We start from the raw sequence: 22,924 nt of genomic DNA, 5'->3' as shown, positions 1-22,924 counted from the left end.
ACTATTGTCACGACCCCTCGGTCGGCGCTTCCTATCCAGCCGATCGTTCTTCTAGATCAACTATGGTCGTCGGGCGCAAAAGTCATTCTTGACAAAATTATGACTGATCGTTGCAGGTAGTATAGATGATAAGGAAAAAGGCAAATTGAGAAGTGATGTGTAAACGTGGCACGCAGTCGTGTTCTATATGAATTGATAAAATCCCTTATATTATTAATATTATTGTATCCTATGAATTCCATTTAGTTAATACGTAAGGTAAACCTTATTCCATGAACTCTTAATTACAGTATATAACTGAATTCTAAATGCCACAGATTGATGAATTAGATCGTAACCTATAATCGAGCAGAGTTTATAGATTCATACTGGATAGATTTGGATTCGCAATCGAATTCCAATTCCAATTGAAGTGCGTATACTTATTTCAATTGAAATACTAGAGATACAAGTTTCTTTATTTAGCTCCAGGTAACTTCCAGAGTCGATCACTTAACCCTTAAAGGAGTGTTCCCGTTAAAAGAACAATGGGAGAGAACTAAATGTAAGTGACCAAAATTGAATTAGAATAATGTGAATTAATGGGTCAATTTATTTATTTGTAGGATTATTTTAACTCTCGCAATAAAAAGGGGAATTAAGAAATCAGAAAACCTCTCGTTAATCACTCCTTGTTGACTAGGAAGCCAACAAATTAAAATAATCATTTATTATGATTGGCCGAACCCCAATGAAAACGAGATCTGCGTCGGCGGCTAGTGGCACCAAGACAAGACGTGAAGAGGATCCCGTAAATCGTGACCATCACTGTAAATCATGTCGTAACGAGGACGACACACGAATGGTTCAGTGCGACAAATGCAATGACTGGTACCATTTCGAATGTGTGTCTGTCGACCAAGACGTTGCTGATCGGGATTGGCTCTGTCCTACCTGTCAACCAATCAGGGGAGCCATACCAAAGGGTTTCGTGAGTACCGCTTCCGCCAGGCTGCCAGTCTGTACACAAACGTCTGCTTCAAATCCATCCGTTAGGGTGACATCGGTACCGTTGAGCATCGTGCCTCACATACCAACAAATCAATTCGCCTTGCCAAATGCATGTGACGGTGACACCAACAACTCTATGTTAACGCATGTCGGCTCAAACAGGATATTTCCGCCTTTAAGTAGAACAAGTGCGCTCCGTGAGGTAGATAAGGCCACGGTAATGCCAAGTACGTTCACTTTAGCAAGCAGTGTGGCACGATGTCACACAATCGCACCTCTGAATCCAACAATACCATCGACTGTTCAAGCTTCAGAAGCATACCCGACAGCTCGCCCGACAGTGACCAGCCAAAGTCATTATCTGGCAGTTCCTTCAAGCCTCCATCAACCGGTTTCTTCAATGGCCAACATTCCCTTAGCGTCGAGTACCATCGTGCCAACCATCGGACATGCTTCGAATGAGCCGCCACGGTTGACGTCAGATATGCAACGAAACATCGCGAAGCAAGGTTTCGGCGACACGTCTAGTCAACACTCAGGATCATCGAAGCAGTCTTCGAAGCAGTTAAGGTTGAAACTTCAGATGCAAATGCTCGACGAGGAAAGGAAATTACAAGAACAGGAATATGCGAGGAAAAAAGAGTATCTTCACAAGCGATACAATCTTCTGATGGAAATTGCAAGCGAAACCTCATCCGTAGTAGACGTCGAGGAAGAGAACCGAGATGAAATAGTAGATGAATGGTTAAATGTTGGGATGAATATGGATCACATTCCGGCTCAACATGGGCCATTACCTTCGCATTCACAGCAACATGGGATGCCTCCTTCTACTCAGCTAACACAACGAAGAAATCCCACTCTACACCGGCAAACAAATTCGACAGAGCATCAGAATGCCGCCTTTCCTCAACCCGATGTACCCATCCAGCAATCCTGTGTCCCTGGATTTAGTCGAATGAGAATCGAAACGGGTCCATCACGCGGCATTCACAACCGAAGATTAAGAATCGATGAACCGAGCCATGTTACAACGATAGAGGACGATTGCAATAATTTAACACGGAGTCAAGTTGTTGCTCGTCAAGCCGTGTCGCGTGAACTGCCTGTTTTTAGCGGAACCCCTGAAGAATGGCCGCTGTTTCTATCATCTTTCACAACGACTACGAGCATGTGCGGCTTCACACCTGAAGAGAATCTTGTACGTTTGCAAAAGTGCCTCTCTGGAAAGGCACACGATGCGGTGAAATGTATGTTAATGCACCCGTCCAATGTTCCACAAATAATCGCAACTTTGAAGATGCGATTCGGAAACCCCGAGGTCATCGTACATAATCTCATAACAAAAATCAGTTCTACACCTGCGCCGAAAGTAGATAAATTGGACTCGATCATCGAATTCTCTCTAGCCGTACAAAACCTGTGTGCAACGATTGAAGCATGCCAACTGGAGGAGTACACCTATAATGTGGCACTGCTTCGCGAGCTTGTGGACAAACTTCCCCCATCGATAAAATTCGAGTGGGCTAAATATCGTCGTGATTTCGCCAGTGTAAATCTTTCTATTTTTTCTGCATGGTTGTACGAGATCGCTGAAACAATCTGTCCTCTTGTGGCTTTGCCTAGCGAATCGAGGGTCCATCGGTCTGGTAAAAACTACCCAACATACTTGAACGCTCATGCCGAAGATGTGAACGAGAAATCTGTGCCCCCCAAGCAAGCCGACAATAAGTGTTTGGTGTGCAAAGGCAGCTGTACTAGTGTTGATAAATGTCAACGGTTTGAGGAATTCAGCTACAACTCCAAGTGGGCCACTATAAAGGAGCTGGGCCTATGCAGGAAGTGTTTGAGGGCCCACAAAGGAGCGTGCAAATCTCAAAAGCTCTGTGGCAAAAATGGATGTGAATATAAACACCACTACTTGTTGCATAATAACCAGCGTGATGTCGTCGCCCCAACGGATCAAGATTGCGGAAATAGTACAGCTTCTGTATCCAGAGAATTATCCGAAAGCCGATGCAATACTCATCACATGCCGACTAACAAAAATCTGTTTCGAGTTGTGCCTGTTGTGTTGTACGGCGCAGGAAGGAGTTTGAAAACTTTCGCGTTTCTGGATGACGGTTCGTCGCTCAGCTTTATAGATGAAACATTAGCGAAGGAGTTAGCAATCACAGGGAAACGAGAACCTCTATGCCTCAAGTGGACGGCAAACACAAGTCGCATGGAAAACGAATCATCTAATCTGACGTTGCAAATCTCTGGAACTAAAGAGTACCATAAAAAGTACACTATTCGTGGAGTTCACACGGTCTCAAGCTTAGATCTGTTTCGACAATCTGTGAACGTGCGGGAGCTTTGCGCTCAATATCAACATTTGCGTGGAATTCCTGTGGAATCATACCAAGATGTGCAACCGAGGTTGCTCATAGGAGTTAACAACGCGAATCTAAGTTATCCACTGGAAGGACGAGAAGGACAGATGTTCGAACCCATTGCAACCAAAACACGCCTTGGATGGGTAATTCACGGAGGATCAGAAACCAACGAATCGTTCCTTGGATACCACAGCATCCAAGCGTGCACATGTGATGCAAACACGGCTGATTCTTTGGGAAATGCCATACGTGAATACTTCTCACTGGAAGGAGTAGGTATTACCAAACCCGAGACTCCTCTTTTATCCTGTGAAGACAGAAGAGCCCAGCAGATTCTGGCTTCGGTCACTCAGACGGAGAATGGTCATTACCAAACCCCTCTTCTTTGGAAATACGATAACTTCCGCTTACCAAACAGTAAACCTGTGGCACTGAGGAGGTTTCATTGTTTGGAATCAAGAATGCAGAAAGATCCTGTCCTGGGTGCCATGGTAAGAGCGAAAATCAACGATTACCTGAAACTCGGTTACGTTAGGAAGCTCACGAAAGAAGAAGACGAAATGAGAATTGATCGCAAGTGGTTTATTCCAATATTCCCCGTATTCAATCCCAACAAACCGGGAAAGATTAGAATTGTATGGGACTGGGCAGCAAAAACCAACGGATTGTCGTTAAACTCCATGCTTTTAAAAGGACCGGACCAGCTCATTCCTCTGAACGATGTTTTGTACAAGTTCCGAGAAAACAAAATTGGGATCAGCGGCGACATACGGGAGATGTTTTTGCAGGTGTTGATTGCCAAAGAAGATCAGTATTGTCAGTTATTCCTATGGAAGGAAAACCCAACAGATGAAGCACCTAGCACGTATGTGACACAAGTTATGACGTTTGGGGCCTGTTGCTCTCCGAGTTGTGCCCAATATATTAAAAACGCGAATGCTGAAAAGTACGCAGACAAGCACCCAAGAGCGGTCGAAGCAATCACCAAACAACATTATGTGGATGACATGCTGTTGAGTGTCGAAACGGAGGAAGAAGCTATCCAATTGGCTCAAAATGTTCGCGACATACACGCTACGGCAGGCTTTGAAATCAGGAATTGGATATCGAATTCACCAGCTGTCATTCAAGCCCTTGAGGAAGAGAAAACGGAACAAAAAAGCCTCAACATTGGATCAGAGTTGGCCACGGAGAAAGTTTTGGGAATGTGGTGGTGTACCAGCACGGACAGTTTCATCTACAAATTGTCTTCCAAACATAGTGCTTCGCTCCTAGCCGGACAACGTGTTCCCACCAAAAGGGAAATTTTACGTACACTTATGTCTATATTCGACCCTTTGGGCCTGCTATCCAACGTGTTGATCTTCCTCAAAATACTGTTCCAGGAAATTTGGAGATCCTCCATAGGCTGGGATGACCAAATTCCAGACCACTTACACGATAAATGGGAACAGTGGCTGCGCATTTTACCAAAAGTTCAAGAAGTCACAATTCCTCGTTGCTACCGATCTGTGATCACCATTAGTTCCGAAACCTTGGTCCAACTGCACACATTCGTGGACGCCAGTGAACTAGGATATGCAGCGGTGGTGTACCTACGTTTTCAGCAAGGTGACGCAGTGGAGTGCACTATAGTTGGAGCGAAATCGCGAGTAGCCCCGCTGAAATTTGTCTCTATACCGAGACTAGAACTGCAGAGCGCCGTCATTGGTGTGAGACTTGCCAGTGCAATATCAAACGCCTTGTCATTCAAAATCGACGAATGTTTCTACTGGACTGATGCTCGTGATGTTTTATGCTGGTTAAGATCGGATCATCGCAGATACTCTTCGTATGTGGCATGGCGAGTCAGTGAAATATTGGACGCAACGGATGTCAAAACCTGGCGATGGGTCAGCTCCAAGGACAACGTAGCTGATCAAGCTACAAAATGGAAACGACAGGTAGATCTCAGTAGCAGCAGCAAGTGGTACAAAGGACCAGATTTTCTCCAGCGGTCTACCGAATATTGGCCCACTGAACCATTCTCAACAGTCTCTACAAAAGAAGAGCTTCGAGCAAGTCTGTTGTATCACCACGTAGTTCCAGATCCACTTCTTCAAGTTGAACGATTTTCAACGTGGAAACGCATTCTTAGAGTGACGGCGACGGTTGTTAGATTCGTCTCCAATATTCGTAGTAAAATCGGCAAGACTGCGTGCAGCACTGGCCCTTTTTCCAGAAGTGAGTTGCAGCAAGCTTCAAACATACTCTACCGACAAGCTCAAAGCAGAGTCTATCAGGACGAAATAAGTCTTCTGTTACGTCCAGCAGCCGAGCGGAAAATGATTCCTAGGAACAGCTCTATATTCAATCTAAATCCTTTTCTCGACGAGAATCGTGTGCTGCGAATGCGTGGTAGAATTAGCGCCTGCGAGTACGTTACTGCTGATGCCCATAACCCAATAATACTCCCGAAGGAAGACTACATAACTATGTTGGTCATAAAGGATTACCACAGTCGGTATCATCACCGAAATCACGAAACCGTACTGAACGAGTTGCGCCAAGTATTTCGGATTGCAAAACTACGTGTGCTGTTCAAGAAAGTGAGAGCGACCTGTCAATTGTGTAAGATTCAACGAGCGATTCCAAATCCCCCTTTAATGGGAGATTTACCACCTGCCAGGCTGGCGGCATTTGCACGACCATTTTCGTACGTCGGAATAGACTATTTCGGTCCGTTAGTAGTGGTGGTGGGAAGAAGAAGTGAAAAGCGTTGGGGAGTTCTCATAACATGCTTGACCGTAAGGGCGGTGCACTTAGAAATAGCCCATTCTTTGACCGCAGATTCTTGCATAATGGCTATTAGAAACTTCATGGCAAGGCGGGGCGTGCCTATCAGGATATATAGTGATCGAGGTACAAACTTTGTGGCGGCTAGCAAAGAGCTCGAAGAAGCTCTTAAAGAATTAAAGCAGGATCGAGTAATGCAAGAAATTGTTAGTGAACACACCGAATGGATATTTCTTCCGCCAGCTTCCCCGCACATGGGGGGAGCCTGGGAACGGTTGGTCCAAACTGTGAAGGCCAATCTGTTACAACTGAAACCAGGACGACACCCTACCGACGAAGTTTTGCGCAACTGTCTAATGGAAATTGAAAACCTTATAAATTCGCGCCCATTAACCCACGTTCCTGTCGATGATCCAGAAGCACCTGTTCTAACTCCGAATCACTTTATCCTGGGATCGTCCAGTGGTCTCAAACCAGCCTCAATCCTGGACGATAGTGGTATTGTGTTGCGAAGAGCCTGGCGTGCATCGCAGGTTGAAGCAAACATCTTCTGGCAACGATGGCTGCGAGACTACTCTCCAGAATTAACCAGACGAACGAAATGGTTCACCGACGTAAAAGCGATAGAGGAAAATGACATCGTGCTCATCGTCGATCCCGCACTTCCGCGCAACTGCTGGCCGAAGGGTCGAGTCGTTGGGGTAAACCGAGGAAAGGACGCTCGTATAAGATCAGCTGCAATCCAAACAGTGAATGGTATCTACGAACGACCAGCAACGAAGATCGCCGTTCTGGATGTACGACGCGATAAGGAGGTAAGCCAGGCATCTGGCGTACCCCGGGGGGAGTGTCACGACCCCTCGGTCGGCGCTTCCTATCCAGCCGATCGTTCTTCTAGATCAACTATGGTCGTCGGGCGCAAAAGTCATTCTTGACAAAATTATGACTGATCGTTGCAGGTAGTATAGATGATAAGGAAAAAGGCAAATTGAGAAGTGATGTGTAAACGTGGCACGCAGTCGTGTTCTATATGAATTGATAAAATCCCTTATATTATTAATATTATTGTATCCTATGAATTCCATTTAGTTAATACGTAAGGTAAACCTTATTCCATGAACTCTTAATTACAGTATATAACTGAATTCTAAATGCCACAGATTGATGAATTAGATCGTAACCTATAATCGAGCAGAGTTTATAGATTCATACTGGATAGATTTGGATTCGCAATCGAATTCCAATTCCAATTGAAGTGCGTATACTTATTTCAATTGAAATACTAGAGATACAAGTTTCTTTATTTAGCTCCAGGTAACTTCCAGAGTCGATCACTTAACCCTTAAAGGAGTGTTCCCGTTAAAAGAACAATGGGAGAGAACTAAATGTAAGTGACCAAAATTGAATTAGAATAATGTGAATTAATGGGTCAATTTATTTATTTGTAGGATTATTTTAACTCTCGCAATAAAAAGGGGAATTAAGAAATCAGAAAACCTCTCGTTAATCACTCCTTGTTGACTAGGAAGCCAACAACTATGTAATCGTGAATGAAAACAACCACGTGTTCCATTACCTACCTCATGCTTCCACGGGTCAAGTGATGACAATGACCGCCAGCTAAGAGTTGTGCGCTTAGCTGGTAGTGCAGCCTGGGCACTATTGACCTTCTGACTTCAGCTAGATTGAGGAGGTACGATCCGAGTGTCTGTTCACCAAGGAGGTGCGGCTCAAACAGCGTCTGTTCTGGCATCCAGCGGCTGAGTAAGAAACGCTGCACCACGCCCAGCTAGATCCAAGGTGGTAGCCCCATCATCGTGGTCGTCCCAGTGTTGGTTGGGACGTTAAACAGAACTGGCACGATGGCCCTCCGGCGAGACAGGAGTGTTGGCGTAGGCCCAGTAAGCCACCCGTAAAAATCCCCATAGCGAATAACATAGGAGAAAATACGACTCGATACAATCGGCAAAGACCCACGCGACGAAATAAGGACTACGATTGGAAACTCGGAACATGGAATTGCAAGTCACTAGGTTTCGCAGGATGTGACAGGATAATCTACGACGAACTACATCCCCGCAACTTCGACATCGTGGCGTTGCAGGAACTTTGTTGGACTGGACAGAAAGTGTGGAAAAGCGGGCATCGAGCGGCTACCTTCTACCAAAGCTGTGGCACCACCAATTAACTGGGAACAGGATTTATAGTGTTGGGCAAGATGCGACAACGTGTGATCGGGTGGCAGCCGATCAACGCAAGGATGTGTATTTTGAGAGTTAAGGGCCGTTTCTTCAACTACAGCATCATCAACGTCCACTGCCCACACGAAGGGAGACCCGATGACGAGAAAGAAGCGTTCTACGCGCAGTTAGAGTAAACATACGATGGTTGCTCGCCGCGTGACGTGAAAATCGTTGTCGGCGACATGGACGCGCAGGTAGGAAGGGAGGAAATGTACAGACCGGTAATCGGGCGAAACAGCCTGCACGCCGTATCGAATGATAACGGCCAGCGATGCGTAAACTTTGCAGCCTCCCGTGGTATGGTAGTCCGAAGCACCTTCTTCCCCCGCAAAGATATCCACAAAGCCACCTGGAGATCACCCGACCATCAAACAGAAAACCAAATCGACCACGTTCTAATCGACGGTAAATTCTTCTCAGATATAACCAACGTCCGCACATACCGCAGTGCGAATATAGATTCGGATCACTATTTAGTCGCTGTATGCATGCGCTCAAAACTTTCGACAGTTATCACCACGCGTCGAAGTCGAACGCCGCGGCTCAACATCGAGCAACTTCGTAACGTAGAAGTGGCTCAAGACTACGCGCAGCAGTTAGCAGTGGCCCTACCAACGGAAGAGCAGCTTGGCGCAGCTACACTTGAAGATGGCTGGAGGGACATCCGATCCGCCATAGGTAGTACCTCGGTTACAGCACTAGGAAACGCGACTCCGAATCACAGAAACGACTGTTACGACGGCAAATGTGAACAGTTGAAAAACGAGAAGAATGCAGCATGGGCGAGAATGCTGCAACACCGTACGAGAGTGAATGAGGCACGTTACAAACAGGCGCGGAACAGGCAAAACTCAGTCTTCCGGATGAAGAAGCGCCAGCAGGAAGAACGAGATCGCGAAGCGATGGAAGAGCTGTACCGCGCTAAGGACACACGAAAGTTCTACGAGAAGCTGAACCGCTCGCGCAGAGGCTTTGTGCCACAAGCCGACATGTGCCGAGATAATCACGGGAATATTCTCACGAGCGAGCGTGAGGTGGTCGAGAGGTGGCGGCAGCATTACGATGAGCACCTCAATGGCGACGTTGCAAGTACCGAAGGTGGCGTGGTAACAGATCTAGGAGTATGTGCACAGGACGAAAGACTTCCGGCCCCTGGCCTCCAAGAGATTGAGGAGGAGGTTGGCCGGTTGAAAAACAACAAAGCCGCTGGAGCAGATCAACTACCAAGCGAGCTTCTAAAATACGGTGGAGAAGCACTGGTGAGAGCACTACACTGGGTCATTACCAAGATTTGGGAGGAGGAAGTATTACCGGAGGAATGGATGGAAGGTATCGTGTGTCCCATCTACAAAAAGGGCGACAAGTTGGATTGCGGGAACTACCGCGCAATCACACTACTGAGCGCTGCCTACAAGATACTCTCTCAAATTTTATGCCGCCGTCTTTCACCGATTGCAAGAGAGGTCGTGGGGCAATATCAGGCTGGATTTATGAGTGAACAACGGACCAGATGTTCGCCATCCGCCAGGTGTTGCAGAAATGCCGCGAATACAACGTGCCCACACATCACTTGTTCATCGATTTCAAATCGGCGTATGATACAATCGATCGAGAACAGCTATGGCAGATTATGCACGAATACGGATTCCCGGATAAACTGATACGGTTGATCAAGGCGACGATGGATCGAGTGATGTGCGTAGTTCGAGTATCAGGGACACTCTCGAGTCCCTTCGAATCTCGCAGAGGGTTACGGCAAGGTGATGGTCTTTCGTGCTTGCTGTTCAACATTGCTTTGGAGGGTGTAATAAGAAGAGCGGGAATAAACACGAGTGGGACGATTTTCACGAAGTCCGTTCAGCTGCTTGGTTTCGCCGATGATATTGATATTCTCTTCTCTTTCTTGGCGTAGCGTCCTCACTGGGACAAAGCCTGCTTCTCAGCTTAGTGTTCTATGAGCACTTCCACAGTTATTAACTGAGAGCTTCCTCTGCCAATGACCATTTTGCATGTGTATATCGTGTGGCAGGCACGAAGATACTCTATGCCCAAGGAAGTCAAGGAAATTTCCTTTACGAAAAGATCCTGGACCGACCGGGAATCGAACCCGTCACCCTACAGCATGGTCATGCTGAATACCCGTGCGTTTACCGCCTCGGCTATATGGGCCCTTGATATTGATATTGATATTATTGCTCGTAAATTTGAGACGATGGCGGAAACGTACATCCGACTAAAGAGTGAAGCCAGGCGAATCGGATTAGTCATTAATGTGTCGAAAACAAAGTACATGATGGCAAAGGGCTCCAGGGAGGAATCACCGCGCCCGCCACCCCGAATTCATATCGACGGTGATGAAATCGAGGCGGTTGAAGAATTCGTGTACTTGGGCTCACTGGTGACCGCCGACAACGACACCAGCAGAGAAATTCAGAGGCGCATTGTGGCAGGAAATCGTTCTTATTTTGGACTCCGCAGAACTCTACGATCGAATAAAGTTCGCCGTAACACGAAGTTAACCATCTACAAAACGCTGATTAGACCGGTCGTCCTCTATGGGCACGAAACATGGACCCTACGTGCAGAGGACCAACGCGCCCTTGGAGTTTTCGAACGGAAGGTGTTGCTTACCATCTACGGCGGAGTGCAGATGGAAGACGGGACTTGGAGAAGGCGAATGAACCACGAGCTGCATCAGCTGCTGGGAGAACCAACCATCGTCCATACCGCGAAAATCGGGAGGCTACGGTGGGCGGGTCACGTCATCAGGATGTCGGATAGCAACCCGACTAAAATGGTTCTCGAGAGTCATCCGACCGGTACAAGAAGACGTGGAGCGCAGCGAGCTAGGTGGGTCGACCAAGTGGAGGACGATCTGCGGACCCTACGCAGAGTGCGGAACTGGAGACAAACAGCCATGGACCGAGTGGAATGGAGGCGGCTACTATGTACAGCAGAGGCCACCCCGGCCTTAGCCTGACCGCTTCCTTCTACGTGTTCCATTACGATAGAAATAAAATTCGAATCAAACAAGCCGTACTATAACCGTTACAGTTTTCGAAGCTCTTACCGCGGAAACACAAGTTGTTTGCCAAACAATTCCATTATGTTTCATAAATGCAACCCAAATGTGTTACATTATGAACCATGAACCATATGAACATTTGTCCATAGGTCGGGGTTCTGCTAAACCGAACCAAAGACCATTTTTTGAAAAATTGAGTTTTCTTAACCATTGGATGAAGAAATTGATGATCCTCCTTTCATGTCAGAATGCAGTGATTCTGACAGCTCTCCGTGGAGTAAATTCAAGATTTCTGTTTGGCAGAACATACAAAAAATAAAATTGCATCCAGCCAGAGTGAACTGTAAACCATTCCATAGAATCAGCGAAGTGTTCCAGTTTTGGTCCAGATGAAGAACATTTCAAGTTCTGCTCATCGCTGTCAAATTTCTAACTTCTAACCGACTCATAGTAACAATCTGTGAGAGAATTGAACACGTTATTAGAAATACGGATGTTGGAGGATACAATTATGTTTCGATGGTGCTGATCGCCATTTTTCCAAATCACATTCAGCCAGACCGAACCAAATCCACTGCATTTTAGAATCTATTTATTCTCAACAATACAAAAATCATCTGGCTTTAAATACCTGCGTTATGTCGACACACCTCATACTGATAATTTAACACAGAAGCCGTCATTGAACAACAAGGCTAATAAGAATAATAAAGCTTGAAAAAAATCAAACACTTGGTTCGCTTTGGCTGATCGAAAAATGGCGTTTTCACGAAAACCATGCTAGAGAAGAATGTTTAGAACTTGATTCAGACTTAACGACTGACCTTCAGCAAGGCAAAATGACCTAGAGGTAACGTGCTTGGCTATCACTCAAGTGATCCAAGTTCGGATCTCTTTAATATTTTCGAATTTTTTTTCGTCTTAGTTCACTTTGGCAGATCATTTTCATGGTTTTCTTCGACCTGCATAAATTTAAAGTACACAAATTGCTCCACTTTCACATCTCAGGGCCTCAGGACATGTGAGGACATCATTTTACATAGTCACTCTTGCTTTTTGCCTGCACAATGCACATTGCAATGCACCGCCCATAAAAAAACATAGGTGGGAAGGGCTGAGCTGGGAGGAATTCTGCCGTTCATATTTCAAACTATTTTGAGACCTCCGCAGTACCATACTATAAGCGCCCACTTTGACTCATGTAAAGGATTATGAGTGATATCGATTTCAACTTTATAGACGATGAAAAATCGCGATTTTTTTCACAATCCGAATGGTTTTCTATGAAACAAAGAATCACAGTCAGCCACACTGAACTATAAACCATATTCCAATGTTTTTGTTCAGCCAGAGTGAACTGAGTGTGAAGTACTGAAAAATGAAATGTAATTATATCAATAATTTCAAATAATTTACATGTATTCTTCGTCTCAGATGGTTAATAAAGGCTTGTAAGTTACATGTGTGTGAAAATGTTTCAAATAATCTTAGCTGTTGTTAATTTGTGAGTGGTTGAACTTTAAGCTTAGTTATCTCGGAATAAAGTTTTTGGCACTTAGTTCGGTTTAGCAGAACCCCGGCCAATAAAATTTTCAAAATTTGTATGAACCGTAGACTTTGGGCAAAGCCCCCCTCCCCCCTTAGAGTTTACGTAGTTTAAAAACATTCCCTAACAAAATCCATTAACGGAGAAAATCGAAGTTGAAATTGTAACGAGTATACTAATCAACTTAGTCAGTTCAATTGCAGTTCAGTGCAGTATTAATAGGTTATTGGCCCACTATAGATTAACGGACCCTATCAGAATTCCAAACAACGGAATTGACATTGTCACGAAACAGATACTTTGCTGATGAATGTTTACTTTTTTTCCAAGCAAACACGTGAACGGATTATCTACGAGCAAACGGTGTTTGTATTCTTATGCTCGCATTCCACACGGAGCTTGTTAGATCGATACCACCTTATAATGTTGAAAGCAAACTGATTTAGCACTCACCCATCCTATTTTATATCTTTGCAAAAACAGCGAAAGTTTAGCGCAGTGACACAGTTTCTACAACGTGTATTGATTTCAGCTTATGTTACGAGCTGAAGAAATTTTCGCAACGTTTCTTCAATAACTGTAAATCATAATCAAAATTACAGTGAAATTTGAATTACACACAAATATCTTAAATTAGATAGTTGCATAATATCAGTATAACAGCACGAAATACAAAAACACGATGTCACTCGATAGCAAACTAACTACGAAACGATCCGTTTCAGCATCCAAAACACGCAGATGTAATTGCTCAACGAGTTGCAACCAACCTAATAAAACGTACTGCTCACACTTAAAAAAAAAACAAATTCCACTCATGCAGCTACGGGTGGCGCTAGGGATTTCACGCGATTGCACGATGTTCACTGTTCAAAAATTGCCGAAACACTGAATCTTAGTTCCGATCCGATGGTGGTGTAAAGCTAAACGAAATAGAATGTGCATCGAAAAAAAAACGACAGCCAACCCAACATAGAAGTTGCGTGACGATTTCCGAGATTGTTTTTGGTCGATCGGAAGCGAGCACCTGTGGGTAGGAGCAGTGCTGTGTGAATGTTGCAACTATTTTGTCAGAAGTGGCGCGCCAATTTTTAAATCCACAGGTTGAAATGATTGACTATTTATTTAAGAAAACAAAAATCAACATTGAAAACAAATATTGTTTCTACGAGTAGCATTTAAATTGTTAATACAGGGGATAGACAAAATGATCGGGACAGGCAAAATTTTCACGTTTCAAAAAATGTTCAATTAGCTATAACTTTTCGAAAAGTGCATCAAATATTCTCAATTTTTTACTGTAAGTTCTTCAACTAGTTGTGTATCAGTGGACAAAATTTGGAAAAGATCGGACAATTCTTCACAAAGTTATAAAGATTTTTGAAAAAGGTGAAATTATCCGATAGCCAACTTTGAGCTGTTATATCTCCGGATTCAATGAACCGAATGCAATGAAATTTTGACCATTTATGACTTATATAATGAGCTATGAAAAACCTTTGACTTAACTTAATATTCTTAACACGGAAGAAAATTATAACGATTAGATTATTTTTCTAATAAAACACCAAATTATCCAAAACATCAACATCGTTTCAAAATTCAAGATGCAACTTATAGTTCATTTAGTTTCCCTCTTATTGACTTATATATAAATGCGTATTGAAGGAAAGTAACAACATAGCCGCCAATAAGTTGAAAAATTAATGAGATGCATATTAAAAATAGACCAATTTACTAAAAAATCGTGAAAAAAATAAAATCGCTATAACTTTTTCGCTTGTTAAAAATTTCAAGTGGAGTCAAATGTTTTCCAGAGTTCATTATATAAGTCATGAATTGTCAAAATTTCATTGCATTCGGTTCATTGAATCCGGAGATATAACAGCTCAAAGTTGGCTATCGGATAATTTAATCCTTTTCAAAAATCTTTATAACTTGGTGAAGAGTTGTCCGATCTTTTCCAAATTTTGTCCACTGATACACAACTAGTTGAAGAACTTACAGTAAAAATTTGAGAATATTTGATGCACTTTTCGAAAAGTTACAGCTAGTTGAACATTTTTTGGAAAGTGATAATTTTGCCTGTCCCGATCATTTTGTCTATCCCCTGTATATGGCAGTTTAGCAGTCGAATTGCTATGATACGGCAGTAAGCAAGTCGAATGCAGATATAAAACAGAAATACGGTCCCAGAACGGGGAAGGCCGAAACTTCAGATTTATGTATTTCTAGTCGGGAGCAATCAGAAAAAGTTAAAGTTAGAGCTGGGCAGAACAAAACTTGATTTTTTGTTAGACCGTAATTATATTAAACAATTACAAAAAAAATGCATTGTTTTATTTTTTCAACATTGTAGAATAATTATTGAATGAATGAATGAATGTCCGTACAGCTTCTGAAGGAGGAAGACTCACTTTATGTACGGGATAGGGAAATGAACGAAATGCTAAGACCACATCAATTTATTAGTGCGTTCATCGTACTTTAAACACATTGTCGAACGACACAATAAAATATACCTTTATAAAATGACGCGAACATCAGTCATCTCGCGTTGCCAACAAAAATAGAGACGCAGCCCTCTTTTCGATCGCATTAGACGCATACCTAAGTAAAAGAAGAACCCCACAACAGTGCGCATAACCCCACTCGAAGCACTGCCTGTTCTACAATCCATTTTTCTAAAAAACACTTCATCTGAAGTATGATGGCATCATGGTGCGTAAGAGACTATAAATTAGAACTCAAACACCACGCGCATACATCAATTACACTCGAAAGAGCAGCGCTAGAGAGAGGCAGACTGCATGTGAGGAAATCGGGAATTTTTCTTCCTTGTAAGTAGGGCTTCCCACATCTGCGAAGCTGCATACTCATTTGATACACGCCCAACTCCAAAGTTGAACGATGATGTAGACAAGAGACTGTTTGAATGAAGCAGGGTGTTTTATCCGCAATCGTTTTTTTTTTTTTAATTTCCTTAATTTGATCCTAATCATGATCTCCATGATCGGATTTTTAATTATAATTTCACCCTTTAATCGATTTCAGTATGCAAACAGTAAAAACAGTATTTTATGGAACCTACATATTTAAATCTAGCCAAAGGGGGATCTATAAACTACGGCTTAGGGACAAAACGTCGAAAGACAAAACGTCAAATGCCAAAACGTCGAATGCCAAAAGGTCGAATGCCAAAACGTCGAAAGGACAAAACGAGTAATCTAAGCAAAAAGTGAGTTCTTTATTCTTTAAAAGGATACTCATTCTTTCACTTGTATCTGCCAACTAGTTCAGAGGGAAGCTTTCCTGAGGCTCCCTGAAACCACACCTCAGGGTCGGCATGTTCCTTGACCAGTTCTTCGTGGTTAGGGAATATTCGCACTGTCGTATACATATAAAAAACTCACGTCACGTTAAGTGTAAAACTATTTATTCCCGAACTTTCCCGGCTTTTCTTCTCTTACTTCTTTGAGGCCCCTTCTACTGGCTCCCAGTGTTGCATTTGAACTAAACGCGAGCCAAAAAGGAACTGAGCTTGGATGTGTCATCAAATCTTATGTGCGTCCTGACCAAGGTGCTGCCCTAGGACTTTGTGACGCATCTGCATACATGCGTTGTTGCGCGAATATATGCGCCACAATGAAATGGGACATTTTGGCATCGGGCATTAAGATTCTGCACCGAAATCCGGATTTTCCGGTAATCCACGGTAACCGAACTGGTTCTCCCTGTCAATAGAGGGTGACTTTCTGAATCGAATCAACCCTAAGATTGTTAGAATTTGTGAAAAAAAATGGCAGACACATGACCATTTAAGTTTACCAGGTACCAGGGTGCCATGTTATTGCGGGTGCACTTCTTGATCAAATTTGTGCGGCTCCGTGGTCGTGCGGCTAGGGTCACCAAGCTCTTAGTCGCATCGTGCTGAGGAGCGCGGGTTCGATTCCCGCCGCAGCTGTCAGGAAAAGTTTTCGGCTGTGCCACTGGGCGTTGCATGCTAGTCCGTTGTCTAGTGTCGTGCTTCCTTCAAAGAGCGAAAAGCTCACTGGAAGCATTGAACGTGTCCGTGTCTTAAAAAAAAATTTTGAACTGAACAATGTTCAATTTTGTTTGATCGTAGCGTGCCGTTTTTGAACTTAAATGCAAATTGATCCCGTTTAAATGCAACACTGCGAGCGGCACACTGTCACAAATTTCCTTCCATAAATTTTTAGCATTTAGCGATCATCGGGTGCATTGTGCCTTCAAGGGCGTCTGGTTTGGTTTACGGCACGACTTGCCGGTACTTTCCATCAAAAAGTAAGGGGTGCACAGTGTTCGAAATCGATGATTTTGCGATCAAAATTAAATAACTTTTTTCACGTTGGTTCTAGAGGTTTGGCGTGTTCTACAAAGTTTTTCTGCATGTTAAGGTGAAACGGGACGCCGTGTTATTTTTCCTATCTTGCCTCTCTTTCTAACAATTTGCCTCGCGATTTTGAAGATGGTAATCTCGAGTTCTATCGCACTGAAGATGCTGAAAAACAATCAGCATATGCACTGCAAGTGAGCATACACAGTGATAGGTTTTTGTTGCAAAATATGAAGTAGAATCTGAGATTACCATCTTAGTAGCAATAGAGCAATGGCGGATATTTCCCCGACCGTCCCGTCCGCCCTTAAAAGACGTCTTTTGATAAACTGTAATAAATGACTGATCCCCTTAGAAGTGAGATAAAAATTTTATTTTTTCGAAATATTTTTTTAGAGGTTTGACGTCTTTGGCAAAGTTGTAGCCCATAATAAGAGAAACAAAATCGTAGAACATGTCAAAGCTCCGCCTCTTACGGTTTTCGAGATATGGGGCATTTTGTACAAAGTACCCCTAAAACTAGTTTTTTCAGTGTAGCTTCAACAGTGTTTAAGTTATGCAGCGCTAGGATTAAGAAAAAATAAATATTAAACAGTTCAAGATGTGCATCAAAACACAGAGTAGATTTTTTTCATGTATTTATATTTATATTTATATTTATATTTATTGTTTGACTTTTCAACTACGGAATCTGAGTTAATTGATGTATTTTTCATATATTTAACAGTACTTTTAACGAAAATCAGGCTGAAAATAAAATTTTATATCGAATTGATCATTTGATATAAAAGATTTACTTTATTTTCACCAGAAAATCGTCAAATATGTATTGAAGAATGTTACAAGAAGAATTACAACTATCTTAATTAGAACTGCGAAGGCATTTATCAAAATGCATTTAATAATCTCACCACTGTAGCCATTCAATGTTATGACTATTGGGTAGGTAGTCAATCATTTGGGCATAGATATGTTGTCATAAGTTTGAAGAAATGCAATTATTTTATTTAGAACTAGTTATAGTTATAACTCTCGGGTTATAACAATATTTTATTCTGTTTTTTTTTTAATTTATAAAAACTCACTGGTTTCTGCAAAAACTTTGTAAAGATATTGCCGGAAGAAACACAGTGCAGTAAAAATTACTGTGGGCTTCTAAATAATTATTTTTTATTTTTTTCTTGTATCACAGGCAAAATAATAAGTGTTTGCCTTGTATTTAAACCACCTTTCCCACTATTGCCCACGAGGGTTTCCACCCTCAAGTGATAGTAAAAAGTCTAATCTTTCAACTACTGGCTGAGCCATCTGCGCCATTTTGCGCCGGAAATAGTTACTTAAGGTGAAAGTACACCTGAAAATATGATAAATTTGCCTATAACTTTTTTGTTTTGAGATATAATGACTTGATATCTTCGGAAGAAATGTGTATTTTGACCTTCTGAACAAGTTTGTAGAAGGTCATAAAACTGTAGGATTTTATCTGTTGAAGCTACACTGAAAAAACTATTTTTAGGGGTACTTCGCACAAAACGCTACATATCTCTAAAACCGTAGGAGGTGGAGCTTTGACATGTTCTACGATTTTGTTTCTCTTATTATGGGCTACAACTTTGCCGAAGACGTCAAACTGCTAAAAAAATATTTTGAAAAAATAAAATTTTCATCTCACTTCTAGGGGGATTAATCATTTATTACATTTTATCAAAAGACGCCTTTTGACATGCAGAAAAACTTTGTAGAACACGCCAAACCTCTAAAACCAACCTAAAAAAAGTTATTCAATTTTGATCGCAAAATCATCGATTTCGAACACTGTGGGGTGGGAGGGAATGTCTTCCTCATTCAGAACCGGAGTTCTACTTGAATAAGCGGGGTTTTGACTAGCTGTCCTTCTCTGAAATTCATCCGGTATTCACAGAATATGGTACTAGTACAACAATGCTAAGTATCCTCGCAATAATCTTTACTCAGCTAGTGGTTTCAACTGAAGCATTATAGAGTGCAAAATGAGTCACTGACCTTCAGCGTTCGGTCAGTGACCCCAGATAACGAGACAATGTTCGTGTGTCCCCGTTAATCAGTTCGTCAACCTGCCACCTTGGGGACCGTTCATAAACCACGTAGACTTTTTGGGAGGAGGGGGGTCTGACCAAAGTCTACGCTCCATACAAATTTCAAAATTTTTGTATGGACAAAAGTCTACGAGGGGAGAGGGGGGTCTGAGATTGCCAAATTTTGGTTTACGTGGTTTATGAACAGCCCCTTGGTGGATTTACCGTATCACCACCCCTCTCAGGCTACCAACAGCATCGATTTAAATTCACACAAAATTTAAAAAAAAAATCCACGCTGAATTGTGAACATATACACACTTTTCGACGTTTTGTCCTTTCGACGTTTTGTCCTTTCGACGTTTTGGCATTCGACGTTCTGGCATTCGACGTTTTGGCATTCGACGTTTCGTCACCCATTCATAAACTACGTAATGTGACAAGCAATGCAATAAGCATAGGAAACTTATTACGAAAGGAGGGAGAAAAATCCCGCATTTCAGCGCGACGTACTTAATTGATGCTTCCTAAGCTCACCGAAGAGTTGACTTGTGCAACATCTTTTTTATTTATCCACATTTTAATATTACTTTTTATTTATTTCGTTTTATTACATTTGTCTATAACTGATCTAGTTTTTTTTTCACAAATGAGCCGAAAAATGAAGAAACTTTATCTTATCTGTTTTGTAATAATCCAAAATTCAGTTATTTTTGCAGACTTTTTTCTCAGCATTCTCACACGGAAACGTATAAGTTTAGTTCCAACGAATAATTGCAAATTTCCTAAAAATGTTTCTTTAGGCTCAAATACAACACTTGCTTCAGGTGTTGTATTTTGGGATTTCTAACAGAAACCTAAATAAAAATATCTTCAAAAACTTCCTTCTGCATTGAAATGTAAATTCCGCCTAATATTTGTTCATGAACGAGTATCTCAATGAATGATAACAGCAATCTATCACATATTCCAGTGCTTCTCAAACTGTGCGCCGCGGCGCCCTGGTGCGCCGTGAACATCTCAGGTGCGCCGCAGGTTTTTGAGCCAAAACAAGAAGAAGAAACTCTAAACATTCAAAACGTAGAATGACTTTTTTTCTTGATTTTTTTATTCTAAAGTCTTGTTTTTTTTTGAGAAAAAACTTCGAAAATAAGTTACACAAACACAAAGGTTTTTTTTTTTTTCAAATTTCCAAAAGACTTTGAATGCTCTATTGAATATCTAGTAACTTCATAGAATTTCTCGATTTTTACCATGATTCATTTTTATTATTCACTTCAGTCGGCGAAAACTTTTCATTAAATGAAAAGTTCTCCATTGGACCACCGGGTATTGCGTGTGTTGTCCGTTGTCTCATGTTTGTGTTCGTTCAGTGTATGCAACCGCTGGTTGAAGACGGTGTAGTGTCTTTTTGCCTTTCTCGTACACCAAGGTGTACCGAAAGGCTATATGTTCACTCCAAAAACGAAAATTTGATAGAGCCTCCGGAGAGGTCAAGTCTTATATACCAATCGACTCAGCTCGACGGATTGAGGTGATGTCTGTGTGTGTGTATGTGTGTGTGTGTATGTGTGTGTGTGTATGTGTGTGTACAAAAAAACTCACATCACTTTTTGGCAGTAAACCTCATCCGATTTCAATGACCGACGGTTCATTCGACGCGGAATCTGGTCCCATTGTTTCTTATTGAAAATGGTTCGGATCGGTTCAGCCGTTCCGGAGATATGGCCATTTAGGTGTTCCGGAACGGTACCCCAGGAAGCGACCAGATATGAAAATGCATCAAACCTATGCATGCGACACATCAAACCACGGCATTTTCGATAACCTGATGAGCGGTAAGCAGGAAAATAGTCTCAGACCATATCTGAACCGGTAGTGTTCCCGAACCGGTTCTGGGCGTCCCGCTGTAAGTGGCCAAATATACAATTGTACCAAACCCATGCAAGCGACACATCAAACCACGACGGCATTTTAGATGACCTGATGGACAATGAGCAGGAAAATCATCTCAGACCATATCTGAACCGGTAGTGTTCCGGAACCGGTTCTAGTCGTCCCGCTGGAAGTGACCAAATATACAAGTGAACCAAACCCATGCATGCGACACATCAAACCACGGCATTTTCGATAATCTGATGAGCGGTAAGCAGAAAAATAGTCTCAGATCATATCTGAACCGGTAGTGTTCCGAAACCGGTTCTAGGCGTCCCGCTGGAAGTGGCCAAATATACAATTGAACCAAACCCATGCATGCGGCACATCAAACCACGGCATTTTCGATGACCTGATGGATAATGAGCAGGAAAATCATCTCAGACCACACCTGAACAGGTAGTGTTCCGGAACCGGTTCTAGGCGTCCCGCTGGAAGTGGCCAAATATACAATTGAACCAAACCCATACATGCGACACATCAAACCACGGCATTTTCGATGACCTGATGGACAATGAGCAGGAAAACCATCTCAGACCATATCTGAACCAGTAGTGTTCCGGAACCCGTTCCGGGGTTCCCGCCAAAGTGGTTAAATCTGAAAGAGAAACGAACCCGTACATGCGTCACATCAAATAGGGTAAGGGAGGCATTTTGGACCCCTTTAGGAAGTAGATGAACAATTCAGCGAAAAAAGAAAGTTCCCACTTCAAAATATGGATAATTTCAGTAGGTATTACGTAGAGCAACATGTTTTCTGTCGAAAAAGGCCAAACAGAATTCAAAATTGTTGTAGTAAATACAAGAAATATCAAAACTCCTGAAGGATCTCGGGCTTCTATTTTGGACCACCTGATTTTATTTTGGACCACCAGGTGCACATATTTTGGCCCACCAAATTAAACTTCAATTTATTGATGAAATGAAAGCCACCTCAACCAAAATTTTAACATAGTTCAAACAACGTGAAGTTTACATCTTTTCTGTTCATTTTTTGAGGCAGGGAACGTTCAAAAATTACGTAACGGTAAAAAAGATGAAATTTTGTTGCAATTGTCAGTTTTTACGCATTGAGGAATTCCACGGAGTCATGTCAGTCGATCCTGAGCGACCATTTCAAAAATATCTGAAACTTTGCACAGTTTTTCAATTTCATCTAAATCGTCATTTTTCGATATCAAACCTTCATATTCACTCACGACTAACTTTTCAGAAGGGTGTATGCTAAAACAGCTCAAAAATATTCTAAAAGCTGTACAGCAAAAACGGATTTTTCGATTGTTATGAATTTTTCAGCAAAGTTAGATAACTAAATGATGATTCCTTAGAAAATATACACTGTAAAAAATTTATTTTTTTACTTAAAAAAAATATGATTTTTGTCACAAAAACTCAAATATCTCAAAAATGGCCCTTTATATCAGCTATCTATTATAAAATTTTGGTGATGGTAAACTGATAAACAAAAAAGTTATGACATTTCAAACATTTCACAATTTTTACATTTAGTAACAAAAAAAATTTTTTTTCTGTGTATTATTTTGAGAATTATTTTTTGATGCTGATTTTATTGTAAAGGCTACCGCCTGAATTAAACAAGTTGTTTTCATGATACTTTTGT

General features: G+C 42.1%; 2 protein-coding genes across 6 annotated transcripts in view; one reads left to right on the top strand and one right to left on the bottom strand.

Moving 5' to 3' along the window:
• LOC115264667 (A-kinase anchor protein 9-like) overlaps positions 1-22,924 on the bottom strand; it is a 137,945-nt gene that overhangs the window by 88,511 nt on the left and 26,510 nt on the right. The gene's annotated exons all lie outside the window — the stretch shown is intronic.
• On the top strand, positions 21-7,078 carry LOC134289414 (uncharacterized). The gene is made up of 2 exons (XM_062855209.1): positions 21-544; positions 606-7,078. Exon 2 carries the CDS (start codon positions 713-715, stop codon positions 7,076-7,078), a length of 6,366 nt encoding a protein of 2,121 aa, XP_062711193.1. The 5' UTR covers positions 21-544; positions 606-712.

This window comes from Aedes albopictus, chromosome 3, assembly GCF_035046485.1.
Source record: "Aedes albopictus strain Foshan chromosome 3, AalbF5, whole genome shotgun sequence".
Taxonomy (NCBI): domain Eukaryota; kingdom Metazoa; phylum Arthropoda; class Insecta; order Diptera; family Culicidae; genus Aedes; species Aedes albopictus.
This window is presented reverse-complemented; position numbering and strand designations above follow the sequence as displayed.